Below are 16,282 nucleotides of genomic sequence, written 5' to 3' on the forward strand. Positions count from 1 at the left end.
GCAAATCTGGTATTTCACTCACTTTTGCTAGTGGAAACAAACTTGACTTGAAATAACAATCGTTGTTTTGTGACAGCTTGCAAATACGATATTCTGTTTGAAGAGCATCAGTTGATAATCGAAATATATTTCAGAAAATATCGTCAAACTCGGTTATAACCACGTCGAATTCACTCCACGAAATTTTGCCATTATAACCAAGGTGTTGTTACAAACATGGTCGATGTTTTCCAAGTATGGGAAATAACAATCAGATTCAATCTAATTCTACAACGTAAACACGAGTTACTTTGGCCCATTTTTGTGAAAGTTTTTTCATGGGATGACTCTAGCTCAGTGTTTCTCAACCGCCGGGCCGCGGCTCAATACCGGGCCCTGGCATCAGTCAAACCGGGCCGTGAGTGATTCATCGTTTCATTTCCTGCTATAGTAGGGGATTTTTCCCCCTGAATATTCTGTGGAAAAATGAACTACTTGCTGACGTCACGAGCAGCTTGCAGAGGCCTTCTACCTCTAGGAGGTGCTGGCCTTCCACTCAAAAAACCAGGCCGCAGGCTTCTTAAGGTTGAGAACCACTACTCTACCGTCCGAGTGCAAAACCTCATATGCTGGCTCTAAAGACGACCCTAGCGGGGCTTAAAGAGCATTAGCCAGAGGGACTCTGGAAAAATACCTGATTTTTTTTTACTCGTCAGGAACGCATACCATTGTTCAACCAATAAAACATAAATGACCACACGTCCCGCTTTTAAAGAAAATGTCCTGTTTTTCGCCCGGAATTATTTTACCGTTCTTAGTTATGCCAAATAACTTTTCCACATTAAAGCTCTCTCTTGTTCATGAGCTATTAAATTTCCCCCACTTTTTAGGATTGAATTTTTTAATTAATCAAATTTTTTTTATACAGCCGAGGTGTCCTTACAACCGAGATCGACTGTATATCTCTATTTTTGTTTTACACATAAAAAATGAAATGAATCAAACTCATTTATATATTTGATTAGGTATATCATTTTTCTCTCTCATTTTTCTTAAAATAATTCTCCTTCAATAAAATAGCATAAATAAATTGAAAAATTCTATATAAATTGTAACTCTCAGTTGTGATATTTCCCATCGCTATCATTTGATAACGTTTCATGGCTTATATTATTTTATCAATGTTTGAGTTTCTTGAACACCTGTTTCTAGGATTCTGATAACGGAATCAATTGGAACTACATGCTCGAAAATTCATTTTTTTTCTTCTTTTTTTGCACAGAAGAGAAAACAATTTTCAATATATATATATATATATATATGTATCGATGATAATTTTTTTCTGTGTACAGCTATAAATTTAGACTCGTGCTAATCGCTTTCCTAGTCATTTTATTCTTGGATATCGGATACTTTCGCCGAGGTAACTAAGTATAAGTTGTAACTGTGTTTTTTAGTTGAGAAAACAATTTGATAGAGAAATTTTAATTAAATCAAGTTTTCACGTTCGTATTTCTGTAACATGTTTGGTATTCTGAGATTCCGGTGATTATGAGAATTTTTTATCTCAACTCTTTAAATGGAACAGCAGAAATCACTGAAGACACTTCAAAATATCATATCTTTTTTTTTATGAAGTACTCTTTCTTCCGATTTTCAGCACGTGCAAACTACGGGATATAGGGAAAGGGGTTCTATTCAGAAATCAACTTTACAAAACATCTGGAATTGTCTTTGCTAAATAAAAAGACTTTTAAGGAGACAAGATATATCGTCAATGCCACTTAAAGGGTTAAAGGCAGTGAAGTTTTAACTGGTTGGCCAACGTGTCCCGTGTCCAAGGCTTCAAATCAAACAGGGGCACATTTGATTAATTTCTGGCTTTCATTGATTCCGAATTTTCAGTGCAGTAGTTCTGAAATCATCCTTCAGTATTTCTGAAATTATTCCCTTCATTGTTTCTGAAATAATTTCTTTCATTTGGTTGCGAAATTATTTACTTCATTGATTGTGAAACTATTATTTCTGGATTCGTTTACTTCATCATTACTGAATTCATTTTCTTCATCATTACTGAATTCATTTTCTTCATCATTACTGAATTCATTTTCTTCATCATTACTGAATTCATTTTCTTCATCATTACTGAATTCATTTTCTTCATCATTACTGAATTCATTTTCTTCATCATTACTGAATTCATTTTCTTCATCATTACTGAATTCATTTTCTTCATCATTACTGAATTCATTTTCTTCATCATTACTGAATTCATTTTCTTCATCATTTCTAAATTTATTTTCTTCATAATTTTTTGAATTCATTTAATTCAACATTTCTCAGTTTATCTGCTTCATTGATTGGAAATTTATTTCTTTCATTAGTTCTGAGTTTGCATTGGTCTTGAAATTATCTCTGTCATCAGTTCTGAATTTACATTGATTCTGAAATTACCTCCTTCATCAATTTAGAATTTACACTCTGATTCTGAAATTTCCTCCTTTTCATTAATTTAGCATTTGCATTATTCTGAAATTATTTCTTTCATCAATTCTGAAATTATCTCTTTCATCAATTCTGAAATTATCTCTTTCATCAATTCTGAAATTATCTCTTTCATCAATTCTGAAATTATCTCTTTCATCAGTTCTGAAATTATCTCTTTCATCAATTCTGAATTTCACTGATTCTGAAATCCCCGCCTTCAACAATTCAGAATTTACATTAATTCTGGAAATTCTTTCATTAATTCTATATTTTTATTCTTCCTTAGAAATTCTTATATGCATTTTTGAATTTTTGTTGATTCAGAAATTGTTTCTTCAACTAATTCGGAAACTATCTCTCTCAATAATTCAAAAATTACTTCTTTCATTAATATAAATTTTCATGGATTGTAAAATTATTTTACTAATTGTGTACGTTCAATTTTGTATTCTTGTATTCTTTCACCCTAAAATATATACAAATTCGTTATGCGGGGACGAACATGGTGATTTGACCCTTAGGATGATAAAATGCTTGAAAATTATGAATTTTGGCTTTGGCTTTTGGCTACCAAAGTGAATGAGAGAGAGAGAGAGAGTATAGTATCATTACACATTTATCTTAGCATTACTTATTCGTTGGCACCCATTTTGTTAATTTTTACTCTCTGTTGTTGGCGAAATACTTTGCAGTTATGAATCTTTTGCTGTAAAATGTCACTTAAATTGTTAATTTGGATTTTAATTTTAATGCATGAGCAGAAGACTTTTTAAGTCATCTTTTAACTACAGTCGACCCAGACTTGAACTACTCCGATTTCCACGATTTCGGAGTTAAGCAATTTTCTGTACAAAATGCCTGGCTCTTGAATTCAGCATACTTCGTAAGCGTTATGGGATTATAGCTGATATGAAAACAATACTTTATATTTTATAACATGATGTTATAATTAAATAAAAATATATGAGTCTCTTGTCCTTATCCTGTCCATTAAATCAGAAGACCACGTGTAGCCAAGCTAAGCTGATTTTTAAGGTGCTAACCGAGAAAGAGCAGCTAAATATCTAAACTTTGCCAGAGATTTTGAAAATCAATTAATCAAAGAAACAAAAACTAATAGCAAAGTATAGCGCTAAAAATAGAAGCTCATTTCTTCAATGGGCCAAAAAAAACAAATATTCTACTACACAATGACTTTCGTTTGCACATACTATATTTTGAAGCAATTTAAAAATATTAATGAAGATATTTTAATTACGTGTAGGAAAAACTGCATTTTTGTTTTTTTTTTCGAAAAGACTGATGTTTTTCAGAATTATTGGTTCCAACTTATCACCATAAAAGGTATTTGTATGCAAAATTGTACTGCAACTTACACAAATTCGACTTACGCGCTTAGTGTCGGTCCCACATATCGGGTAACTCCGGGGTATTTGTGTATTTTGATCAGATTGACGGTTTACAAGCTGCAGCGTTACTAAGTCAACGAAACGGGATGAATGTGTCTTTTTTCCCAACCCTCTCGGAAAATGTTCCTCTGTGTTGCTGTAATTTACCCAAGACAGCGTTTCTTATTCTCTGATAAGCGGACAATGATGGTTTGTCCGATGGTTTGGGTGGCTAACTTAAAATATCTATTAAATATATAAAAATTATCTATGTAAAAGGTAGTATAAAAACCTCCGTATGGATAGCGGAGAGCGACATCATCCTCGGATAAAAGGTAGCTGTTTGAAATTAGAATAGAGTCTCTTGTCTTAACTCAAAATATATGTTTTCATTGATTGTATTGCATCCAATTATTCACAGATTTCAATACAGTATTCGAAATAAATACTTATGAAACTTTAAAAAAATTCAATTGTCTTCTTCACAATTACTGCAGTTATTTTTCAAGCAGTATTCTATAACAAATGTTTAGTGCATTGTGAAATTCCATTTGTTATAACGTTATGTTTGGATGGAATGAAAGGTTTAATTTCAGATTTTTGTATCTCCCTACAGCCATGAAGTCTTTGCTGATTGTCTTGTTTGTTGGCATTGCAGCCTCTGCAATCATCCCAGGTAAAACAAAAAATTAGTATCGCTACAAATTAAATGTCACTGAATTCTCATGTTATAAATTTTGAACTGTAAGAAATTTTTTTTGCATTTGTATTTTCCTTGAAAGTAAAAAAATGTAAATGTTTCAATTCCAAACTTCAACAAAATAACGCGTTGTACGTTGTCATTGCGGACGAAGAGCCTTTTTATCGAGAAATTCTATTCATGAATGATTCCAAGCACATAAAAGATTTTAAGATGACATGGGGAAGCATTACATTCTGTCTACTGAAAAATCTTGAAAATTCGATGTGTTCATAGTTTACTCTGCGTCATTCTCTAAATTTTCTCCTCAAATATAGGACATTAGAAATGCAATACACAAATATTAAAATACGCATCGTTATTTAATATCACATTTTTATTGTCTACATAGATGAGCATCTGGTAATGTATGAGACTCTGATTGGAGTACAGAGAAGCTTTGAAGGAGCAGGCAGATTATGGCTCGCAGTTGATATGCCCGAACATGCCGAAGAATTGAAAGCGTAAGGGTTTTTATACGGCAGATATAGATCGACAAAATTTTGATCTTATATACGTATGTTGCGGTAAATGTGATAAATCTAGTTATTATACATACTAAACCGGTCATTGTGCCTAATCGCCGAGCATTTTGGTAAGTTTGATAAATTCCCTAAATTTATCACTTTTACCGGCGATTATTCATAGTACCTAAGCGTCGTTGATAAATTTAATAAGTACTAAAAAAATTATCACTTTTACTGTCGATTATGCATAATACCCAAGCGTCGCGTCGTTGGTAAACATGTAAATCGTACTATATGATATACTATATATGATAATTCCTACATGTATTGTGTCATTAAATCGGGATAAGATCGTAAAATTTGTTATTATATCGGAAGTCCAGCTATATTCATCACACATACTAGACTCATTTGGAAATTTTTCATATTTAACAAATTCACCAATTACATTTGGATATTATGCATAATCGCAGAAAAAGGCGATAAATTTAAAGTATTCATCAAATTTAATAACGACGCTCTAGTGTTATGCATATTCGTAGGTAAAAGTGATAAATTTATCAAACTTGATAAATTATGTAAGCATGCATAACACCCGGTATATGTACAATAACTTTTTTTTTATCACATTTACCGTAACATACACGTTCTACAAGTGATTTTTTTTCGCTAGTCTTATAACCTCGTGAATAAAAAGTTACGCAAATGTTATCTTTTTAGAGTTGAAAGACACATGAAAACTAAACTTGGTGAGTTTTTCAAGGAAATTCTTCAAAATATTACCAATAACGTGAGAACAAATGTTGACAATGTCAAAGATCTCACAAAGAAGGTTACTGAAAAGGCGAGTATGGTTTTATTTAATCATAACTTTTTTAAATATATAAGAATTATTTCATTCATGAAGGCGTTGAGCCCGTCATTAGAATGCTGCACGATAGGAAAATAAAATGTTTATGATTCCTCTCAGAAGAGGGCGTTTCGAATAGATTCAATAACATTTGATCGCATTTCTGTAATTTCTTCATTACCAGGATTTTTTTTTTTGATGAAGTCACTCTTATTCTCTTCGTCAACTTATCGAATATGCGTATTTTTGAAAGAATCTGAAATTTAACGAATTTCATAACCATAGGTAAATGAACTCAAGCAGAAACTTGTCGATTTGAAAGAAAAGGCAAAGATAAAATCCGAAGAAACTGCTGAGCTCATCAAGAAGAGCGTCATCGATATCGTCAAGACTATTGAAGAAACCATAAAAAAACGTATACGATATTTATTCATTTGTAAAGGAGGAAAAAATTCTTAAATTTTTTTTCCAATTTTTCTGAAAATTCACAAAAATCAATTAAAAAAAAACAATCACAATATTTCCTGAATTCTGAGAAGAAATGGTAAATTATTATTTTCAAGACACTACATAAACGGTTTTTTCTATTTTATTCATAGAAACCGAAAACCTAGATGAACAGTTAGATAAGGTTTCCAAATTGAAGATCAGTGACATGATCAAGAAAGTCAAAGAAAGGGTGAGTGTAGCATCCGATATTTTGCAATAATATTTATAAAAATGTGTTGCATATTCACTACTACTAAAGTATTGTAAATGTATGCAGCAGAACCTCTCGATAACGGACACCCATGGGACCAAAATTTTTGTACTCTAATGAGGAGGAGCGATATAGAGTAGAACATAGCTTATACGACTTTCACATTTATACGACGTTTGGTTTCGGTTGCAATTGGTTCCAGTTATATATGTTACTGTAAAAAATGGCATACCGATGGTTATGCATAATCACCAATCGTCTCTCTCTTTCGATAAAGAAAGTTTTGTTAAATTTCACTACATTTAGCACGTTTACCAGTGATTATGCATATTTCTCAAATAAAGTTTGAAAGTCTGGTATAACATATGAAAACATTTATAACCTTTCTTCTCTTCATTAAACCAATTAATTATCTTTACCCGTACATGATACGTGCACTGCACATATTTTGCAATAAAAATTGAATTAAATTAAAATAAGTTTGAAAAGAAGATAAAAACATTCATAACAACATTATCAGTCTTGTAATGTTGGCTTTCTTCACATGTATCAACAAACAAAACCGACCTTACCATTCGAATTCACCATCCTGGACCATAGTTATGTTCAGTTATTCAAGTATTTAATTGACAATTTATCATATTTGCCAACACGAGATTGGGATTAAACATAATCTTTGTTGAATATGATAAATTCTGGGTTAATGACCAAAAATTAATAAATTAGAGTTAGGCCGGTATTACACTATAAAAGTTTTCTAAAAGTCCTTTTATAAAGCTTGAAAAATTCAACCAATAAGATTATCGGTTGCATTTGCTCGAATGTAACCTATGAGCTTAATTGGTTGGATTTTTTTAGTTTTATAAAAGGGATTTTATCAAACTTTTATTGTGTAATACCGGCCTTAGAGAAAAAATTAGATTTTGCCTGATTTTACTGTCCGCTAACGAGGAGTGAAATACATTATAGTCCTATTCCACGGGACCGGGATCAGAAAAGTGTCAGTTAACGCCACGGGAAGTGTCCGTTAGTAAACTACTTTATTATATAATTGATCCCGTTGATTATATACTTCCCATGAAAATGTATAAAAGAGACGCTTCAAATATTAAATAACACGAGTGAGATCATCATAGGTCATCAAAATTATATCGTAGGTGGTCATCGATCATGATTCTATCATTCAAACCACGACAAAAATACCCCTCAGCATTGAAGTATTTTTGTATTGCTCTGGTTGGTGTATAACAGCACCTATTCACTTAATTTTGAGAATCTTGATTCAAATACTTTAACTCAAAAAGTGAGAAAATATATACAAACTTATAATATTTTACAAATGTTCGATATGGAATGAGCGATCACTTCGAACGCCACACACGCGGCGGAGGAACGCCGTGAGCGAGTTCCACATTTTGTGGGCGGAATTAACGCTAGTCAAATGGATGGAAGAAAATGGTACATTCAGGTCCATAGCCAGGAATTTCTTTCGAAGAGGGACCACTTGCATTGTGGGGGGGGGGGTAAAGTGATAGAGCAATAGATTTGGCCATCTTTTCCCCTCTTTTTAGGCGTTTTCTCACATTTCGGGGGGGGGCTCAGACCTCCAAGTCCCCTCTTACTCTCGCTACGGCCTTGGGTTTATTTATCTATTTACAAATATCTATGGGAATAAAGTGCTATATATTAAAATATATTTTGAGATTACGGAAGTTAAAGATAAGTTTTACTTAGTATTAATATACGATAAATCCGTCTTCTTCGGAAGTTAGAAATTTCCGAGATACGTGTAATATCATTTTTAAATGATAATACGGAGAGGATGCATAGTTAAGTCCTTATACGACCCTTTAACGTTTAGAAACACATTTTCAATTAGAAAAAGTATTTAAAAAATGTGCCTATTTTAGATGTCATTTATTTTACTGTGACCCGTGTATATATGTTTGTATGGATCGAGATACAAAATTTTAATTTTTATATGGTTATTCTATCCTCTAACTTCTAATTAAGAAGATATTGTCCTTTCTCTACCTAACAGAAAAAATTAACGTTTTAAAATGCAATGTTTGCTAACATATTGCTCTTACGTTAAGGAAGAATCTTACGATTTAGAAAAGTTTTAATAAAATGTAACTTTAAAGAATCTTTCAAATTTTCGTGTTTTTTTTCAAAAGTTTGTCCCTTAATATATGCGGTTCTTTCTCTCATTTTAAACACACGCGATTTTTGTATTCAAATATTTCTGCAAATATTGCGCATTTAGGAACATGGTGCTTTGGGGGGGGGGAGAAGCTCAATAGTGACAATAACGGCGACATAACCACAGAAAAAGATTACTACCGCAGGGAGTCCCACATCGAGGAGGTTAGCGCACCAACCTCTCGGTGAGTATAAAAAAGGCTGCCGTTCTGTATCGGCAAATAAATTATAGGTCCCGGTCTAATTAGCCCTTATAAAATGACTCTGGTCAATAGTGACAAAACAACAACTTTCTAACTGGAAGAACTTCTCCTTTAAAAAAATCACAAACACTGACAATTTCTTACCCCAAAATTGGACGGTAGAAGGCAACACCACTGCTAAATTTCATTTTCCGGCTGGCCCCGAACTGAAAGAGATTTTGGTGGCAGGATTAGCTCGGTGGTACCACTCTAACGATGGTGATTGTAAGGTCTTCCCATAAGTAATTTTCTTGGAAAATGTCGCTAAACGTCGTAAATATATTTTATTTTTGTGCGCAGATCACCAAGAAAGTTCAGGACATCCGTGACTACGTCGAAAAGGAGGCTATTGATAACAAGGCAAGCATGTCAAAACATTTTAAACATTTAAAATAACACATTTTATAAAAACAATTTTTTCTAACCACATCATTCTAATGACATGCAAATTTAGGTCGCCAGAGAACTGAAGAAGATTCTCGACAAAATTAACGATGAGAAATTGACTGACATTATAAACAGGATCACTGATTTGAGTGGACATGAAGTGCGTCATTTGAAGAATTTGTACAACCAGTTGAAGAATCTTGGTAAGGATACTTCAGGCGCTCTCAAAGAGAAAATCTTTGATCTTGTGGATTATCTGCACAGCTTCTGGAAAAGTGGAGTCGGTGAGCTGACAGAGAGATTTGCTAAAGTTAAGGCCACTTTAGTCGAGGTAAGAAAATACACAATAAGTAAATTTCCGTAACTTTTGTACCCATGCTCATCAAGACCCCGAGACAGACATTATTTTCTATACTATAAATTTACTGTAGGGAAAATCCATGAAAAATCATCGCCTGGGGCCCACCGGAGATCCCAGTCTGGGAACACCAACTCCGTGATGCGGGCTCTATAGCCACACGCAAGTATACGACAGGAATATAAAAATATGTAGAGCGACCGAGGCTCCATATACGCTGCACCTATTACGTTTGAGAAAATGATCGTTATATAAAGCAACCCCAAGAGGGTTACCTCCAGCTCAGTGTTTTACCCACCCCCCCCCCAATTTCTCAATCAGAGCCATCTTTAAAACATATGAGGCCCTTCCTGTGGCTTGAAATACCCGATTACCAATTTTCATACTTACCAGATTTCATCATCATGAGGCCCCGGCCGTGTTTGTGAGAGCCCTTGCGTTAAGACGCACGGCGACTTATTAATCTCTAAAATAAAGCTTAAGGCTGGTCATCCACTGGAAGCTGCCACGAGCGTAAACAAGTCGCGTGTATGCGAAAGAGCGATCTTGCGCATACACGCGACATGTTTTTGCTCGTAGTAGCTTCCGGTGGGTGACCGGCCTACGGTATTTTACTCCCTGGGCTATGGCCCACTAAGTCCTCCTATAAATACACCACTTCTGTAAGGTAAGGTTCATTTTCATCTACATTAGTCGGTGAATTGACAAGACTGGTTATACTTGCAGTGGCGTAGTCGGGGTGGAGGAAAGCAGGGGCAGCGATTGCTCTCCCAATGCTTTACCTACATTGGCGCCTATTCTCCAAAATGAAATTTTATCCACACAAAAAAAATTTTACAAAAGGTTACATTTTTGTTCTGCCTCCATTGACTGAAAGGATGAATACGTAAGTGAGAAAAATGAAAAACTCCATTTACATGCTTACCTCTTCAATCAAAAGTAATTAATTTGATTTTGAATAAACATAAATGGAAAATAGAGAATAAATTTAATTCGATTGTTTTAATTGAAATTTGAAGTACTTTTAACAAATGCATAATTTTAAAATTGCGCCAAGATCAGGAACAGAAAAAGGTGCCTTTTACAATTTTGTCTCCCCCCCCCCCTTTAAAAAAACTTGGCTCCGTCACTGGATACTTGGAGAACTTCGAACCCAGTGAACTTTAGCAAAGGCCACTATAGCGCAAAAGTGAATACTGTGTGTGTGTGGGTGTGCTGTGTCTCACCTGTCTTCATTATTTGGATATTCTTTTTTGAAGGTAACAATGGAAAGTCAAAGACAATGAATTTACAATGCAGCAGCATTATAATAATTTGATTGCTAGTAAAAAAAAAATAGCTATACTGGTCAGCATATGCTTCTTATAAGCCGAGCTGTCTTTACAGCATCATAGGTCTCCTACCTGGCTGGAAGTGCCTGCCTACCAATTTACATATTCTCGAAAACTTTAACCAGATCGTATTATCATGAGGCTTCCAGGACCGCCCGAAAAATCTAGTTATATTTATCGTGATAATGGTGTGCAATAGATTTCCGAAAGTTCGAGATTCTGTACGATTTGAAGTGCTAAAAATTTGTAAATTTCATACGCGTTCTCAAGACTTATTTTTTCAATTCCAATAAACCGACTTGTTTTCAAAATAATGTAAATGCTTTCAGCTTCAATGGGACTTGGCAGCCCCAATCCGCATTAATTAGACAGTTGTGTGAATAAAGTACAAAACTAATAGTATCGAGTACACAGCATAGGCGAAGATAGACTTGGAAGTATTGGGGGGGGGGCACTGATGTCAATTCATACATGCACATAAACAGTAGAACAGTCGATTCTACCTTCGAAGCTGGGGGGGAATGCCACTCGTATCTCCACCCATGGTACACAGGTCCAAAGAAAAAACTTTAAACTGATATAAATTCGAGTAGGGCAGCGGTTCTCAACCGGTGCTCCGTGCTTGTGCACTCTCCAGGGGCTCCGCGGCCACTCAAGGAAAATAAAAAAGGCAGTAAAATTTAAAAAAATGAATAATTATAAATATTTTTAAATAGTGAAAAGTATGGAGTAGGGGAATATGCTGTATTTTTATCACACAGTGAAAAAACCTATAGCACTCATGGTTGGTTTTTTTTTCGCTGTAACATGTGTCGTCGCATTTTTTAACCCTTTAGGCTGTTTTTAAAATTTTCCTGATCCACATTATAACTGCCACAGTGAAAAACCCTCACAAAATACCACCCATTTTCTCAAGACTATTTTTTCAGTTTTGTGCAGGTGATAAGTGTCAACTTCCCCCCCCCCCAACACTGAGAATAGAAATATAAAAACAAGGGGGAGAAAAATATACTCTCTATCTTTCTCTATTTACAGTATTTATATTACACACATATTCCTATACTACCCTAACTGAATATAAACAGCACCGTCTTTCTTCTTCTGTTATGACACTTTGAAAAAAAAAACTGACTCTGCCCACACACACACTGGCAGCTGATCTGACAGGTTGGAAGGGAGGAAAACATGTTTTCCAACAAAGCCCTCTATACAGAGCTAGCTGGGCTCGGCATTACCGAAAAAGGAGGGTACTAAAGACACGAGATATTTTGTCATTGCCGAAATACAAAGCATCAAGCTATGTGAGATATCTCGTCAAAATTTCCAAATTAATTATTTATTAGTAATTAATTTGGGAAATTGTTTCTAAATAAACCGAAGGGGTTCCTGTCCTATTCACCTCAAATCATGAAAAAAAAAATCACTGATTAAAGGTTCTTTAATGAGATTTAATTTTCTTCTGAAAGGGAAAAACTGTTTAAGATGATGTTGTTAATAAGAACTTCAGAACTTCAATGCTTACTTGCTTCGGAGAAATGGGGGAATGAGATCTCAGTCCAACCTTGTCTGACTGGAATTAAAAACTCATTCTCCTACTGCAGAAAGTTGCTGAGTGTGGAATCTTTTGTTTCATATTTGAAACAGAAGAAAAGAAATAGTGTTCGGATTAGATCTTTGTCTCATTCAAGTTGGTGAAAAAATATAAGTACAGTGTATAATAGATAAAGATTTGTTGATGGGGGGGACAAAATCGAGATGAGAGTATGTGCATGGAATAATCTTTTCAAGAGAGTAGTGTTGCACCTAGAAAGAAACAATAAAACGCTCTCATCATTACAGCTGAAATTTTTTTCCCCGCATAAGAAGTGTTGATTACACATAAAATGTTCCTATGAACCCTGGACGAATCGTATAATTCCTTGGGCAAATATTAGAATGCACAATATGTGTTTGTATCTGTGTTAACTGTATTGTCTTTATGTGTTAAATTTCAATAAAGAAACATCTGCCCATTATCTGCAAAAAGATTAAAGTACTATTAAATTAATACAGTGGACGATCATTATGACAACCCCATCTTATGGTGACCATTCCATTACAACAACCGGTAGGGTAAGCCCCAAATGTTTTCATATAGACACACACACACACACTATCATATATGTTTACCTTTCAATATAACGACCACTCAATATAACGTCCATTTTTGATGGGACGAGTGGAGTCATTATAAAGAGCATCGGCTGTAATTATATGTACTTTCATAGTTAAATGACACATTCATTCACGAAAAACTGCTGAAAGGTCTATTGTATAACAATATTCAAACATTTTTTTGGTATTATTGACTTATTTTACCTATTCTCAGGTCATTGGAAATACTAAGGACTTTTCAGTAGATGCAGTAAAGGAAGCTTTAAAACATCTGGAGTCATACAAAGAACATCTTGGTGAACATTATGAAAACCTTGTTAAATCACTGAAAAAAGCTATTGGTAACTTTTGAAAGTGACGTTCTATTTTGTATTCTCAAAAAACTCATGATTCCAAACAAGGCAGCAGCATTCCATAATTCTCATTAACTCTACTATTTGAAATATCCTTCAATATATACAATATCACAATGTATAATAAAAAATTCTGTTTCCATGGAAAAAAGTACATAAATTCTTAATGTTTTGATCTTTGTTTATTATTTGTTTTCACTTCAATTTTGAGAATTCATACAAAGCAACCAGTCACGGCATGGCATTATCATTCAATTATGCTATTATTCAGCATATGAGATTTTTTTCTTGATTATCAAATTTCATTCCCTGTACACTTGTTTTGCAGAAAAAAAAAACTTTCCATGCTGTATATAATTATTTAAAGAAAAATGATAGCAAAACATTGTTTTCACTTTACTTTCTTCATGAATAGTACCAATTATTTTGATAAATTTATTCAAAAAATTAAGTAACTGAAATTTCCTGTCATCCTTTTTGCAGCAAAAGTTTCAATTAGAAAAATGTTTCTTGTATATATGCATATATATCAATTTAATAAAAAAAGAGAAGAGCCATCTAAAATGGTTGAAATGAAGTAAAGAAAGCTAACATTTTTTGAATGAAATGTCCATTTTATCACAAAACATTTTTTAAAGATTCAGTAGGGAAGTTTACCATTTATTTATTGACTAATCAGTCGATTCTGTGTATCAAAATAAAATTAAAAATTATAAACTGTCACACTAAATACTGAAATGAGCATCAGAGATATCATAGTTAAAAATTCATAAACGCTAACACATATTTAGAGATTATAGAAATTGCGAGATATTTTACCATTATTTTAATTTTACTGTAAACAGAAGTTTGAGAAAAGTAATAAAGTTACAAAAAATACAGATGAGCTATGTTTGAAGGCACACCTGCAAGTATTTTATGTGTGAGGATATGTCTATTTTTCATTCTCAATGTATTACACTTGAATGTTTTAAGGTTGTAGAAGATAAAATTTACCACTGAAAGAACGGAGGATTCTACAGCAGGTGTCATAAGAAAGTAGTTTCTGAGCTATAGAGCTGGGATTTGGGTGAAATCAAGCCAAGCAGTTCATCTATGCCTATGATAGATATTTTCAGGGATGACAAAACCATTTCCTCGGCTTTCAAGAGATGACTAAATAATCTCTCCCGATCCATTTCTGGACAGTGAGGGAGATCACTTTCTCATTGAGAATGTTGAAACAGGTGTAAAAAAAATTAGGTTAAATTTTACCTGGACCATGACTCTATAACAGTGATCTGGAGATATTGATTTGTGTGCCTATTTATACTTCAAAGTAGCTCTTTTTTATGTGGCTTTTCAAAAGAAAATATCTACTAAACTATTCTGGGAAGATGCAGCTGAACCATGAATGGGGTAAGGTAGCCATGGGTGACAAAAGTTTGAGAACCACTGCTCTATAGCCTAAAAAACTCCTTATTTTACCACTCTTTAATTGTAGACATTGGATTTGGATAATATGAACATGGAAATTCATCCTTTCAAAGGCTCTATATGAAATTTTTCTGACTGAGAAAACACTTTAAAGGTGTTTCAAGAGGGCTTTATCAATGCAAACTGCCAATGTCTGTAGGCTCTTGCCCTCATTTCCAAATTGTGAGTATGGTTTGATTTCACTCAATGAAACCTGTTTATCGATACCCATTTTATCTCTAACTGCTTGCACTCATTGGGAAAAAATTAATCTCCTACCCCAACTGCATGCTTTTCAATTATAAATATAGGCTTTGGTCTACGCTACTGCAGAGAATGTGGAAATCCATTGGATTTGTCTCAACAAAATTTTCCCACTCTGATACTCATTTTATCTATTTCTCCTTGAGTTTATTGGCAAAATACTTAGACATTATAATATTTGAAAATATAAAATTCTGACATTAAATATTTTAACTCAAAGGCAAAATTGTATACATGTAATTTAAACCTGATAAACTTCATTGCATGGTTATTCATTCAAGAATAAAAAAAACAAAAAGCTATATTTTAAAATCATCTTTATTGAGTACCACAAATTCATTGGCTCCAAAAAAATAATAACGGTAAACAAGACTAGAACTAAATCATCCCACAAGTGGTAAAGAATATAATATCCAAAAGTTATTTAGCTTCAATTCAAAACACTAGAAATTCTTTATAAAACATTCAAAACTATGGACATAATGAAAATAGCAATTAAAAATGAATGGAGATTCACAATCACAACTTATATATTTAGTAGAAGCTATCAATTATTCTTAACATTTGATTATGGCCAGGACTCAAAGTATGTTCAGATAATGTGGAATGTTATAAAATTTAAAAAGTTGAGAAGAATCAGAAAAGCACAAGAATATTATTGAGTTGATATTAAGAAAAAAAAATCTTGTCAGAAGCAAATAGTGTTATCCGGGTAAAACATTTATATGCAGCTACTTTTATTTGTAAATAAATTGCAGTCAGAATATAGGTCATGTACCAAGCGGCAAACCCAGTTGCTATAACATGTTTATTTCCAGAACACATGAATTCTTATGTCAGAACCTGAATACATTACATGCACGATTATTAAATAATAGTTATTAATAATTAAATCTAACACAGCAACCTCCTCAGTTCATCCACTG

General features: G+C 33.5%; 1 protein-coding gene across 1 annotated transcript; it reads left to right on the forward strand.

Annotated features, from left to right (window-relative positions):
- The first annotated feature begins 1,362 nt into the window (after window positions 1–1,362).
- On the forward strand, window positions 1,363–13,812 carry LOC149084960 (uncharacterized). Its single transcript, XM_089232701.1, has 9 exons — window positions 1,363–1,402; window positions 4,471–4,530; window positions 4,946–5,057; window positions 5,781–5,904; window positions 6,196–6,325; window positions 6,510–6,589; window positions 9,355–9,414; window positions 9,509–9,772; window positions 13,499–13,812. The coding sequence occupies exons 2-9, from the start codon at window positions 4,473–4,475 to the stop codon at window positions 13,634–13,636; spliced, it is 966 nt and encodes a 321-aa protein (XP_089088827.1). The 5' UTR covers window positions 1,363–1,402; window positions 4,471–4,472; the 3' UTR covers window positions 13,637–13,812.
- The last annotated feature ends 2,470 nt before the right edge of the window (window positions 13,813–16,282 follow it).

Source organism: Pholcus phalangioides, unplaced genomic scaffold (genome assembly GCF_987345545.1).
Source record: "Pholcus phalangioides strain wild (caught in Gottingen) unplaced genomic scaffold, Ppha-v1.0 ptg000007l_1, whole genome shotgun sequence".
Classification (NCBI taxonomy): domain Eukaryota; kingdom Metazoa; phylum Arthropoda; class Arachnida; order Araneae; family Pholcidae; genus Pholcus; species Pholcus phalangioides.